Consider the following 13947-nt stretch of genomic DNA (forward strand, 5'->3'; position numbering starts at 1 on the left):
AACTTGGATGGCCCTGGCAACAGACCCCCTGGGTTGAAAGGGCTGCTGCTGAATGCCAGGTCGGTGAATAGTAAAACAACTGCTATCCAGGACTTGATCCTGGATGAGCACACTGGCCTGGCCTGTATTATAGAGACCTGGTTGGATGAAGTGGGCGCAGAGGGGGAGGTAGTCTCTCTCTGCTCTGCCTTCCAGGGTTCTCTGTCCAGCAGCAGGCAAGACCTAGGGGGCGGGGAGGTGGAGTGCAGTGGTCTATCAGGATTCGATCCCCCTGACCAGGTGCCCTATCCCACAATCTGCTGGGGTCGAGTGCGTGTATTAGAAGGTGGGTGCCCGGGACAGAATAGGGATTCTGTTGGTGTACCATCCCCCCCACTGTTCAACAGTCTCCCTTCCTGAGCTAGCTGGGATAGTCTCGGGGTTGGTGTTGAAGACCACTCAGCTTGGTGTGTTGGGGGATTTCAACATCCATGCTGAGGCTGCCCTTTTGGGAGCGGCTCAGGACTTCATGTCCGCCATGACAACCATGGGTCTGTCCCAAAAGGTATCTGACCCCACCCATGCTGCTGGGCACACTCTGGACCCCATTTTCTGTGCTGGATGGGGTGATAGTGATCTGAGAGAGGAGGAGCTCTCTATAGGTCCATTGTCATGGACAGACCACTACCTGGTGGGGTTTAGACTTGTTGGCACTCAGAACCTCTGCAGGGGTAGAGAGCTGATTAGGATGGTCCACCCCAGGAGGCTGATGGATCCGAATAGTTTCCTGATGGCTCTTGGGGATTTTCCTGTTGCCTCCACAGACAATTCTGTCGAAGCCCTGGCCAATCTCTGGAATGGAGAAATAACCAGGGCTGTGGACACAATCGCTCCTGAGAGTCCTTTTTCACGAAGTCGAGCCTCACCAGCACTCTGGTTTTCTAGGGAGCTGGCAGCAACGAAATGAGCGAGAAGACAACTAGAGTGATGTTGGCAGAAAACTCAGAGTGAATACAATCCAACACAGGCTAGAGCCTGTTTGAAGGCTTACTCTGTGGCAATATGGGCAGCAAAAAGGTTTTTTTTTCCTGCCACTATTGCGTCTGCAAAGAGCCATCCAGCGGAGCTGTTTTGAGTGGTCAGGGGTCTTTTACGCACCAGCCCACAAGAGGAGAATTTAAACCCCTCGACAGCCCACTGTGAACAATTTGCTCAGCACTTTGCAAACAAAATCGCTCGGATCCACTCTGACTTGGATGCTATAGTTGATGCAGACCTAGTGGATGTAACTTTGGCCCCTGCTTGTCCAGTGTTATTGGATACTTTTCAATTTGTACAGCCTGAGGATGTGGACAGGATCCTGGGAGAGGTGAGAGCCACCATGTGTGTTCTAGATCCTTGCCCTTCCTGGCTCATAAAAGCAGCCAGAGGTGGACTGGCTGAGTGGGTAAGGGGAGTGGTTAATGTCTCCCTTAGGCAAGGCAGAGTTCCAGCCTGCCTGAAGGAGGTGGTGGTGAGACCTCTGTTAAAAAAGCCCTCCCTGAACTCACCATATTGGATAATTATTGGCCAGTCTCCAATATTCCAGTTTTGGGCAAGATAGTGGAGTGCATGGTGGCCTCTCAACTCCAGGGATTCCTGGATGAGACAGATGATCTAGATCCATGTAAGTCTCACTTCAGACCTGGTTATGGGACAGAAACAGCTTTGGTCGCCTTGGTGGATGACCTACACTGGGAACTAGACATGGGCAGTGTGTCCCTGTTGGTTCTGCTGGGCCTCTCAGCGGCTTTTGATACCATTGACCGTGGTATCCTTCTGGGCCACCTCACTGGGATGGGACTTGGAGGCACCGTTTTACAATGGCTCCATTCCTTCTTGGAGGGGCGGACCCAGAAGGTGGTGCTGGGGGACTTCTATTCGACTCTCTGGCCATTGGTCTGTGGAGTTCCTCAGAGTTCCATTTTGTCCCCCGTGTTATTTAACATATACATGAAACCATTAGGAGAGGTTGTCCAGAGTTTTGGGGTTCAGTGTCACCAGTATGCTGATGACACCCAGCTCTACTTTTCCTTTCCATCTAATTCCAAGGAAGCTGTTGGGGTGCTGAACCGGTGTCTGTCAGCAGTAATGGACTGGATGAGGGCAAACAAATTGAAGCTTAATCCAGACAAGACAGAGGTGCTCCTGGTCAGTCGAAAGGTAGATCAGGGAATAGGGATACAGCTTGTGCTGGATGGGGTTACACTCCCCCTGAAGACACAGGTTCGCAGCTTGGGTGTACTTCTGGATTCAGCCCTGAGGCTGGATGCCCAGGTTTCAGCGGTGGCCAGGAGTGCATTTGCACAGTTAAAGCTAGTGCGCCAGCTGCACCCGTTCCTTGAGATGTCTGACTTGGCCACAGTGACACATGCCTTAGTTACATCCTGTTTGGGTTACCGTAACGCACTCTACATGGGGCTGCCTTTGAAGGGCATTCGGAAACTGCAGTTGGTTCAAAGAGCTGCTGCCAGACTGTTGACTGGGGCTGACTACAGGGAGCATACAACTCCCCTGCTAAAACAGCTTCACTGGCTTCCAGTCTGTTTCTGGGCACAATTCAAAGTGCTGGTCATGACCTATAAAGCCCTATACGGCTCGGGTCCAGGTTGTCTGAAAGACCGTATTCTCCCCATGACACCTTTGGGGATAGACAGTCAGGACCTGTGAGAATATGATGGATTGGTACTATTGTTTATATTGTTGTTGTTGTTTTAAATTCTGATATGTTATACAATTTTAATATTATTGATGATTTAATTATATTTCTAACTTTTGTATATTTCTATTTATATGTTTTAACTGTAAGTTTTAGGGTGCAATCCTGTGGGGATAGGCGGCCGCCTCCGAACTTGGAGGTGACCACCTGTCCAATGCAGGGCAGGAGCAGCGCAGAGGGGATCATTCCCTCATCAGTTCTCCTGCCCTGCATTTGCGGCTAGACAGCCAATTTCCACTGGAAAGCGGAGCGGGGGAGGAAGCTGCTGAACGACACATAGGATGTGTCGTACGGACATTTCCACCTTCCCCGCCACAGAACGCCCCATTTTTGCTGCTCCACACTCCAATCAGGGTGTGTGGGCTGCTCCGCGCTGCCTATGAGGCAGCGCGGAAGTGGGGGGAAGGTCGGTAAATTTTGAAGTGCAGGCACTCGTCATAACCGTTCCTATAGCTATGCCCCCCAAACCCAGGCAGCTGCATTGATCCATTTCAACAAACCAGTTCTAGAATTTTTCATCTCCACCAGAAGCATGGTTTGTAAAGTTGTTAGGTCTTAGTTGCCCAGTCAAGACCAAGCCGTCCCCAGATACTTTGCATTGCAACAGGGAACAATATACTGTTGCTGGGAAAACTCAGTCCCCCCCCCCCCCGCCCCCAGCTATTGTGAGGCGTAGTCCTGGGGGTGGCAGATGATGTCCGCGCGCTTGCGAACAAAACACTGCCAGCACCGCATCTGGCTCCGTGACCATGCTGGTGTTTCCAGATGAAAGGTTCCTAGCACTACCTATCCAAAGGCATTGTGCTGCTATCCTGCCTTTTCCTCCCAAATGGTCTTTTTTCTGGTAAGAAAAAAGATAGGAGAAGTCGTGGAAAAACACAGAAGGGTTACAAGTGGAACACATTGTAGTTTGGACCCCTTGTGATATTCTCTGAATGAGGCAGGGTGATTGCACAATAAAGGCCTCATCTGGACGCACCCTAGTATTCAGAGGCACGGTGCCTTTGATCCGGGAGGTAGTATATAGCCATTGTGACTAGTGGCCATGATTTGTGATTACACTGAAAACTTTTTAAAAATCTGCTTTTCAACTAATTTTCTGACAAGTTGGTGGAGGATGGCTAAGGGGGCCCTGCAAAGAATTATCAGAAATCACCCCCACATGACAGTATTTAATTATTTACATTTCCAACAATTGCATCATTAAAGTTGATTCAACTTTGGGACAGCATACTTAAACAGGAGAATAAAGGCACTTGACTTAAGAAGTGGTGTTATTGAACGAGCTAAGATCGTTCGCCTTTCCTCCTGTGAACTCGGGGGGAAGGGGAGCAGGTTGAAAGGGGAAATCTGTATTTAATCTCTGTAGGTATTGAGAGGAGAACCAGGGTTCCTGAGAGAAGTTACGAAAACCTTTACGAAGAACTTACTGTTTATTCGGGTGGCTACTATGTGAAAACCAAGAAATCTGAACTCTCCCAAGTCATGGGCATAATGGAGCGCTCCCTGAATGCTGCCCCTGTTAAAGTGGCCCTTCATCGTCTGGATGGGACGCAGTTCTCCTTCCCAGTGGATGAGACCCTCACAGAAATCACCATCTCAGTCAAGAGCCTAAGCTCCCCCTCCTCCGGATTCAGCATGACTGTGCTGCCGCCTTCAGGTAGGGGGTGCCGTGATACAGAAAACTCAGCAGCAAACTTTACAGTAAATGGATAGTGGGAGAGAGATCCGTGTATAATCTGCCAGCTCATCCTCTGCTCCTCCTGAAACTCTTTCTGTCTCTGTGTCTTCCCATGGCAGGTGCTCCATTGGTGTCCACTCACACAGTAATCAACACAGACAGCCACAAGGTTGTGAAGGTGTCTCCTATCGAGGAACACGGTTCGTGGGCTGTGAGTGTCTCTCCCAGAGGCTCCTACGAGGTGGAAATCGGGGGCAAGAGCTTGCTTGACTTTGCCCACCAGATTATGGAAGAGCAGAATAAATTTGTGCTTCCAATCCAGGGACGACCTGTGAAAGGTACAGTTTTGGGCGCATCAAGAGCACACCAAGCAACCATGTTGTTGTTCAGTCGTTCAGTCGTGTCCGACTCTTCGTGACCCCATGGACCATAGCACGCCAGGCCTTCCTGTCCTGCGCTCTCTCCCGGAGTGTGCTCAAATTCATATTCATTGCATTGGTGATGCTATCTAGCCGTCTCATCCTCTGCCGTCCCCTTCTCCTTTTGCCTTCAGTCTTTCCCAGCATCAGGGTCTTTTCCAGAGAGTTTTCTCTTCGCATTAGGTGGCCAAAATATTTCAGCTTCAGCTTCAGTATCTGTCCTTCCAATGAGCACTCAGGGTTGATTTCCTTTAGGATGGACTGATTTGACCTCCTTGCAGTCCAGGGGACTCGTAAGAGTCTTCTCCAGCACCACAGTTCGAAAGCAACAATTCTTCGGCGCTCAGCCTTCCTTATAGTCCAGCTCTCACAGTCATAAATTACTACTGGGAAAACCATAGCTTTGATTAGATGGACCTTTGTTAGCAAGGTGATGTCTCTGCTTCTTACTATGCTGTCTAGGTTTGCCATAGCTTTCCTGCCAAGGAGCAAGCGTCTTTTAATTTCATGGCTACAGTCACCGTCTGCGGTGATCTTGGAGCCCAAGAAAGTAAAATCTGTCACTGCTTCCATTTCTTCCCCTTCTATAGGCCAGGAAGTGATGGGGCCAGATGCCATGATCTTCGTTTTTTTAATGTTGAGTTTCAAACCAGCTTTTGCACTCTCCTCTTTCATCCTCAACAAGAGGCTCTTGAGATCCTCTTCGCTTTCTGCCATTAGGGTGGTATCGTCTGCATATCTGAGGTTGTTGATAATTCTCCCAGCAATCTTAATTCCGACCTGTGATTCATCCAACCCGGCGTTTCTCATGATGTACTCTGCATATAAGTTAAATAAGCAGGGTGACAATATGTAGCCTTGTCGTACTCCTTTCCCAATTTTGAACCACTCGGTTGTTCCATGTCTGGTTCTTACTGTTGCTTCTTGACCCTCGTACAGGTTTCTCAGGAGACAGGTAAGGTGGTCTGGTATTCCCATCACTTTAAGAATTTGCCACAGTTTGTTGTGATCCACACAATCAAAGGCTTTAGCGTAGTCAATGAAGCAGAAATAGACGTTTTTCTGGAATTCTCTTGCTTTCTCCATGATCCAGCGACAGTTGGCAATTTGATCTCTAGTCCCTCTGCCTCTTCGAAACCCAGCTTGTACTTCCGGTAGTTCTCAGTTCGCATACTGCTGAAGCCTAGCTTGTAGGATTTTGAGCATCACCTTGCTGGCATGTGAAATGAGCGCAATTGTGCAGTAGTTTGAACGCTCTTTGGCGTTGCCCTTCTTTGGAATTGGAATGTAAACTGACCTTTTCCAGTCTTGCGGCCATTGTTGAGTGTTCCAAATTTGTTGGCATATTGAATGCAGCAACTATACCAAGGGTGGAACTACCCATTATATAGCTGCACGTGTAAGAAAAGCCGAAAGGAAGCTGTTTTTCTAAGAAAAAGCAACTTCAGGAGGGGGGTGTTTTGAACAGAGAAACAGTTCACATTGTGGGGGGCATGGAAATTCCAGGGGGGGGCCTCTGTGCTAAGTTTCTACATTTTTCCCAGGATCGACGTACATATTCTCCATGAAGCTGCTGGGGGATGCCAAAGGTGCTAAAATCCAGCGATTGGTATCAGTTTCTGATCTGGGGATCCCCACAGGCTCTGTCCCTATAAACCAAACCTCTGATGCCCTTGGCAACATCTTGGCTACTGCTTCTCTTTCCGTTGATGCCCCGGTATGTACCCTCTCCCATGGTTATTTCTTAAAGCAGAGGTGAGCAACTTGTGGCCCTCCAGATGTGTTGGCCTACAACTTCCTTCAGCCCTAGCCGGCAGAGCCAATGGTGAGGGCTGATGGGAGTTGTAGGCCAAAACATCTGGAGGGCTACAAGTTGCCCACCCCTCTGTTAAAGAATGGTGCAAGTTGCACCTCAACAATGACTGAAAATGAGTGTGAACTTCTTTACTTGAAAGTGGGGCAAGACACTGCATTACATGTTGCCATAGTGTGGTTCCCAACAGGCCTGTGGGGAGCAGCCTTCTCTTTTTCCATACAACTTCACTGGGAATCGTACTATGTCATCATGTAGTCACATTCCCAGCACTATCCTCAAAAATATTTTTGATGAAACCGGACACCAGCTGCTGAGATCAGAGGTTTGCCCTTTTTGGATTTTTTTTTTAAAAGACAGGCCACTCAGCCTCCTCATCAAATAGTAAATAACACGCACACACAAGCACACACATCTCCAAATGTGTTACCGCCTTCATGGAAAACCTTCAACAGTCACACAAAAACTCCATCCACCTTAGTTGGAGGATGAAGGTCTGGCGAAAGTGGGAGGAGGGGTTCAGATCAGCCCTGGGACACAGGGTGCAAAATGTATTTGGAAGCATTCATCATTGTCAACATCATCATGTAGTATTATTGTTGTTTTTGTTCATTTCATAATCATAATCACAACCATTTTACTCCCCACCTTTTAGCATAGGTCCTTCCAAGTCAGCTTACAAAACTTAGGGCGCAATGCTATGACTTCCACCCTCGATGCTCATAAGCCTCTGAACTCGGAAGCTTACAAGCATCCAGCACAGAGCGGGGGGAGCAGCCTCCCCGTTCCCCCTGCTCTGCGTTTTCGCTAGATGGGCTGTTTTGCCCACCAAGCTGGGACGCACCAGAGGGGAAGGGAAGGAGGCTGGAGAGGCCTAGAGATAGCTCGTATCCTGGCCTCTCTAGTCCCCTCCCCTCCCCAGCCACCAGAACACTCCCTTTATCCCCTCGCCACGGTTGAGCTCCCGACCTCAGAGAGGCAGCCGGTGCAGTTCTTTCTGAGCCAGCTGTGAGGGGGAGGGGAGGGGAGCTTGGACTCCTGGGCCCAAGGTCAGAGCACTGTCTCCAGCCAAGGATCCGGGAATCCAAAGTATCCTGTGGCCCCACAGATAGCATCTAGGGCCACGGGATTGCTCCCTTAAAAGCAGTAATAATAACAACAATTTATTATTGTCTAGTTGTACTAATAAAAACATCATATAATCAGGAAAAGCAATAAAATCACAACAAAAGGTAAACAAGCACCACTAAAAAGTCTTCTTAAAAATCATGTCAGAACATCAGAATTAAAACGAATCATAAAAGGTCCTCCTAAATCAAAGCAAAAAAAGGGGGGGATGTTTTCCTATACAGCTAGTGTGACTAGCAAAAAGTGGCTATGGCTCTCATTTCTTGAGTCTTCAGAGTGTCCAATAAAAATGGCAGCTGCTTGTTTCCAGAGAGTTTGAGTATGTCTTTCCAGAGGGGCAGGAATTGTTGAAATAATTCCGTATACTTATGATGGTGTAAAGCAGAGGAGCAGAACCTCGGGCCCGGGGGCTAAATCTGGCCTTCACGTGTTCCCAGCCTGGCCCTTCAGGGTTCCCCAGATGTCCATGCCGCCTTCCCCTGCCCACACTCCGTTTCCTAAGACCATCAATCTTTTGGTTGCCTGGCTGTCATGCAGGGTTTTCCCCCCATTCTAAAAGGTTGAAATGCCTCTGCTAAGACTTCGCTACTGGCAGAAAAAGCTTTAAGCTAAAATATGCTGGTACCTTTGGCCCCGCCCCTTTTGTCTTCAGTCCTGCCCACCATTGGAATACGGCCCCCAGGAGCTTCTCCGAAATGGAATTCGCCCTTGGGCTGAAACAGGTTCTGCACCCCTGATGTAACGGATCTTTAGCATTAATCCCTTCCTTCTCCTTTTCCTTCCAGTCATTCCTGCTGAGTGTGGAAGGCCTGTCTCCACGCGGCCTGCCCTTTTCTCGAATTACCGCCAGTCCCATCCACACAGAGAGTGTGCAGATTATGCTCTTGCCAGACCAAAACTGTAAGTCCCTGGTGCCGTGGAATAATACACCAGTAATAACCTTCCCTCCAGTTTCCCCCCAACAGAGCCACAGACACCACCATGACAGGCACTCTGTTCTTTCACAAGTCCAACTCCTCTAGTGAGAACTATTGTTATTATTATTATCATCATCATCATCATCACCATCATCATTATCAATAATAATAATAATAAACAATGCCTGTGTTTACAGAAGCAAGGAAACAGTTTCAGTATATTTCAGCCATCGACACTGAATGACTATCTTGGGCCATTCACATCTGTGGAAATCCTGGTCTTAAATTTGCTTCTTTCTTTTCACTCCCAGAGAAATCCATGGGGTTGTATCCAGTGGTGGCTTTGCACTAGCAGAAAGTGGTGATGCGTGTGCAAGGTGGGGCATTTAATTTTCAACAATCCCCCATGCGTACTGGAGACCTCTGTGCCATATCCCATACCATTCCAAATGATCCCCCAACCCTCAGGAGCAACTTTTAGGGGGCACCAGGGGCTGTAGTGGGGAGGGGAGATGGGTGCAAATCAAGAGCTCCATCTTGCGCCAGGGGAAGTGTTTCTTCTAGTACAAAGCTATAACTGGATACAGCCTTTTATTACCATCATGGTGTCTTTTTTCTTTCTATTGAAAGTGTATGGAGTGGGGATTGGGGTAGACAAATTATGGTACTCGAGCGGGTGGGGTGCCCAGGGATGCCCAGTCTCCTATCAACTCCCTCAAGAGCAAGCATGTTGAATCCTCAGGCCTGAGGGCCAATTCCCCAGATGGCCACACCCACTTTCTTCTGACCACCAGTTGTTTGGTGGTTTCCTAACTTTCTCAGCTTTTTTTCCTGTCCTAAGGAAGCAATCCTATGGCCCCTAGACAGCGTCTTAAGGGCCTCAGAATATTTCAGATTCCCCGATCTGAGGTTGGAGACAGCGCTCTGACCTCGGAGTGGGGAATCGGAGCTCCGCCCCCTCCCCCTCGCAGGTGGCTCGGAGAGAACCATGCCGGCTGCTCTCCGCAGTCGGGAACTCAGCAGCTGTCCACATCATGAGCACATCATCCTGATTTCTCTCCAGTCACCATATCACCCAGCGAGACCTTGGAGATCTCTGTCAAGGTGGTGAATGACGGTCGGCCAAGTAGGTTCACCTTTAAAGTCTGGGACGACCTGAATTTCCTGACAAGCTTCAGCCCAGCCACAAAATTCCTAAATCCAGGAAAGGACGTCACTCTCACTGCAACCTTCATGGCAGCTGTAGAGAGCAGCAGCTATAACTCCAGGTAGGGGGCAGCATTGCCCAAAGGGTAGAAATCAAGACTCAGGGGTGATCTGGGACAGGAGTGGGAATTTGGAAAGGGGGATGCAGTGCCAGGATTTGGGGGTTTCCCTGGTTGAAATAGTAGTCTCAAGAGTTTGACAACTGAGGAGTGGTGCTGATCCAAGACCAGGATATGGACCAGATTGGGGGAGGAGCACACCATCCCTTTCCATACTGAAGGATCCAAGCAGGGTCAGGTATGGTCCAGTAACAGGGCTGAATAGAGGTTTTTGTAGGCCTTTTGATGAGTCCTTTGATGTGCCTCCTCCCTGGAAACAGGCTTGCTCTTCCCCTAGCAAGAATGCTTGCTCACCTCCATGCACCGGAAAAGCAGCAGGAAGAACATGTTAGACCAGGAGCAGCATTCCCAGCATCTTTGTACAGCCAGAATTAAAGCATAGATTATCTTGCCACTATAGGAAAGGGTTATAGCTCAGTGGCACGTACAACAGGGGTGCAGAACCCCAGGCCTGTGGGCCAAATCCAGCCAACTTGGGGTCCCAATCTGGCGTACAGGGTTCTCTAGATGGCCACGCCCCTTCCCTTGGCCCCACCCCATCATCTGACTGCCAATCGTTTGGTGGTTTTCTGGCTCTTGCGGTCCCGTTCCCCCTCTGCATTCTAAAAGGTCAAAGTGCCTCTCCTAAGGCTCAGTTACTGGCAAGGAGAGTGCTGCAGCCAGGCTTTCAACACACCTCTGTTGCTGCCAGTGGTGGTTTCTTAAAAGTCTAATTGCTGGCATGGGGCGCTTTCAGGAAAGGGGAGTGTGTGGTGTATGAGTATATGCAAGTGTATGCATGGGTCGGGGGCCACATGCTAGCAGTTTGGGATGTGGCCCCTGACATGGTTACCTGGAGCCAGTTTGGTCCTTGGTCCTAAAAAGGTTCCCCATTCTTGGCTTAAATGAGTAACGGTCCAAAGTGCCAAGCTGGATGCCTTGTATTGTGCCTTGTATTTTGGCCCGCCAGATGCTTGACAACACCAGAAGGGTTATCAGTCAGGCTGCATAGGTTGGACATGTGTCCTCTTTTACAGAGGACAGTCCTCTCTTTGAAGGGCTGCCAGAGGACTTTGGAGGTGTCGTCTGTTTGAAGTGCTGTCCAGTCCAATTCCAGTTGAAAGATTTAAAAAATCATCAGAGGGGAAAGCTAGGGACTTGAATTTGCCCATCAACAGTTAATACCTGGATAGCAGACAGAACAGGCAGGGTATACAGGTCACTTGGACACTGCCTTCCCCACGATGAAATTGTATTTCTATTTAAATTGTAATAATTATTTCTCAGTTTGCATTCATACAAATCAATTAGCATATGTGATTTTTATGCAAACTGGTGTCCTCTTTTGTCTTCTCGTTGGTGCTGCATTTCCTCTTTTTTTGGTGATGCATTATGTGGCCGCCCTAGAGTAGAGTTGCCAAGATGCCAGGGAGAAAGCTGACACCGCAGAAATCAGCAGATCATAGAATCATAGAATAGTAGGGTTGGAAGGGGCCTACAAGGCCATTGAGTCCAACCCCCTGCTCAATGCAGGAATCCAAGTCAGAGCATCCCTGACAGATGGCTGTCCAGCCTCGTCTTGAAGGCCTCCAGTGTGGGAGAGCCCACCACCTCCCTAGGGAATTAGCTCCATTGTCATATTGCTCTAACAGTCAGGAAGTTTTTCCTGATGTTCAGCCGGAATCTGGCTTCCTGTAACTTGAGCCCATAATTCCGTGTCCTGCACTCTGGGATGATCCAGAAGAGATCCTGGCCTTCCTCTCTGTGACAACCTTTCAAGTACTTGAAGAGCGCTATCAGATCTCCCCTCAGTCTTCTCTTCTCAAGGCTAAACATGCCCAGTTCTTTCAGTCTCTCCTCACACTTTCCATGGTGTGGAGATGAGTATTCCCATCTGCTAACATCAGCAGATCAACCTACTGATCAAGCCCTAGGAATAGTCCATGCCAGCAACAAAAAAAAAAGGGGGGGGTAGTGAGCTGTGAACCTGATTTGAGGGTCCAGATATTGCAGAGGTCTGGCTTACAGGCTAATGCAGAGTTCCCCCAACTTGCTGCCTCCAGATGTGCTGGACTGTGTTGGGCAAATTTCAACAGCCCTCAGCCAGTATGTAGCCCAACACATCTGGATGCATCCGGTTGGGAAAGGCTGGGCTAATGTGGCTTGGAATTACTTTGATGGGTGCAAAATACATAGCAGAGAAGTTTAAAGGTGGGGAGGGGAGAGAGTTGGTGCCAGGACCCCTGGATTCTCTGGGCAGGGAATTAGGATTGGTGGATTAGGACAATGTTTCAGTGGAACTTTGGACATAGGACAATGTTTCAGTGGTAATTATGCAACCTAGTTGAGTTGGATTGCTGAGGGTAGCAAAGCGGAGGGGCTGGGTTGCCCAGTGGGTTCCCCTTTCCATGAAGCCCGCCCCCCAGATACACACATTGTGTCCATTCATAATCCTCACTAATTGTCCTTCCAGCACCATAACGTTCACAGCTTCAGGCTCAGCAACCCGCAACTACCTGAAACTGCCCATCACCGTCATCCCTGTGGCTGCCCTGGTGAGTAGTCTGCCTTCTGTGGGATCGTTCATGGCTAATGCCGATAGCAGCAAAGACGTGCTGCCTCCTAATTGGAGAAGCACCTCACTAGCAAAAAGGAAATTGGTTTCTTTTATCTTTAAACAAATGGCATTTTTGAATTCCTTTCTGAGTCCAGTCCAGAGTACTTTTAGGCCCCATGTGGCCTAGGTCCAGTTTACCTGAGGGAGCAACTCTCCCAATATGAGCCTTTACAGTGGGGGTGTTGAGCCTTAGGCCCGTGGGCCAAGACTGGCCCACCTAGAACCCCAATCCGGCCCTCTGGGTATGGTCCAGCCACTGATTGCTTGGTGGTTTTACCACTGGAACATGGCCCCTGAGGGCGTCCTTAAAATTGAATTCAGCCTACAGGCTGAAAAAGCTTCAACACTCCTGCTTTACAGCTTGATATATTTAGGGAATCGTGCTCCCTGCCCTCCCACACTGCTGTAAGAACTGTCTCCTGCTGGGGTGAGGAGTACAGCTTTCCCAGTTTGTGGAACTTCTAGAGAGGCCCAACATTACTGTATTTAAAACCTTGCTGTTTAAGAAAGAAAGGTTTAAAAGCATCTTCTGCATACTATTGGCCTGATACTTTTCTTTATGTGAGTGGTTTTTACCTGCTTAAAGATGGTTGTCTTCCATGTTTGCTTCTGGTATCCAGGTTCCTGCACTGAGCAGGGGGTTGGAATCGATGGTCTTCTAGGCTCCTTCCAACCTTACTATGCTATGATACTATTCTATGATTCTATGATATTGACTGTGTGGCCATGAGGTCTGCAGCTTAGACTCAGTCTCACTCAGGATGGAAACTGCAGACTGATTGAATAAGTCACTGCTAGGTGCTGCAGCTATCAGTTTAAACCGAGGTTTCTGGGACAAAGAAGCAATGGCTGTTCCCCATTTCTAAAAACATAAAAACCAGCTGTAACCCAGATCCGTGTCTCACCTGGGACGAAACACATACAGCCTCCTGGCCTGTGGAATTGGGGTTTTCCCCCCCATGGACCAATATGTCTATCTTTGCGTTTTACTTGGATGTGTATTTTGAAATATATTTTCTCTTTAAATATGCTTTTAAAAACATATTTTGATATGTTTTTTGAGCCAAGAATGGGATGTTTGGAAAGTGGGAAAGCAGGTGCATAACTGAATGGCGACCTGTACATTACTCTGGGAGGTCTGGGTCCAGTCAGTTAGTATTCGACTTTGCAAATTAGAATTCCTCAAGCACCACTTGCATCTAGCACAGAGAAGCTAAGCTACACGTGGGATGGAATGTTAGCCTTTTTGTTGTTTATTCGGTCAGTCAATTCCGACTCTTCGTGACTTCATGGACCAGCCCACGCCAGAGCTTCCTGTCGGCCGTCACCAC

General features: G+C 48.7%; 1 protein-coding gene and 1 pseudogene across 2 annotated transcripts in view; both read left to right on the forward strand.

Annotated features, from left to right (window-relative positions):
• Nucleotides 1-13947, forward strand: part of LOC146355566 (von Willebrand factor A domain-containing protein 7-like) — a 49563-nt gene that overhangs the window by 23726 nt on the left and 11890 nt on the right. For both annotated transcript variants that reach the window (XM_084841003.1, XM_084841004.1), the window contains exons 10-15: nt 4107-4397; nt 4538-4756; nt 6382-6554; nt 8564-8678; nt 9759-9963; nt 12473-12554. In XM_084841003.1, the coding sequence (XP_084697129.1) occupies nt 4107-4397; nt 4538-4756; nt 6382-6554; nt 8564-8678; nt 9759-9963; nt 12473-12554 (1085 nt within the window). The remainder of the gene's footprint in view (nt 1-4106; nt 4398-4537; nt 4757-6381; nt 6555-8563; nt 8679-9758; nt 9964-12472; nt 12555-13947) is intronic.
• On the forward strand, nt 8-3777 carry LOC146355567 (uncharacterized; annotated as a pseudogene).

Source organism: Heloderma suspectum, chromosome 2 (assembly GCF_057233095.1).
Source record: "Heloderma suspectum isolate Gila_16-S chromosome 2, 16-S_ref, whole genome shotgun sequence".
In the NCBI taxonomy this organism is placed as follows: domain Eukaryota; kingdom Metazoa; phylum Chordata; class Lepidosauria; order Squamata; family Helodermatidae; genus Heloderma; species Heloderma suspectum.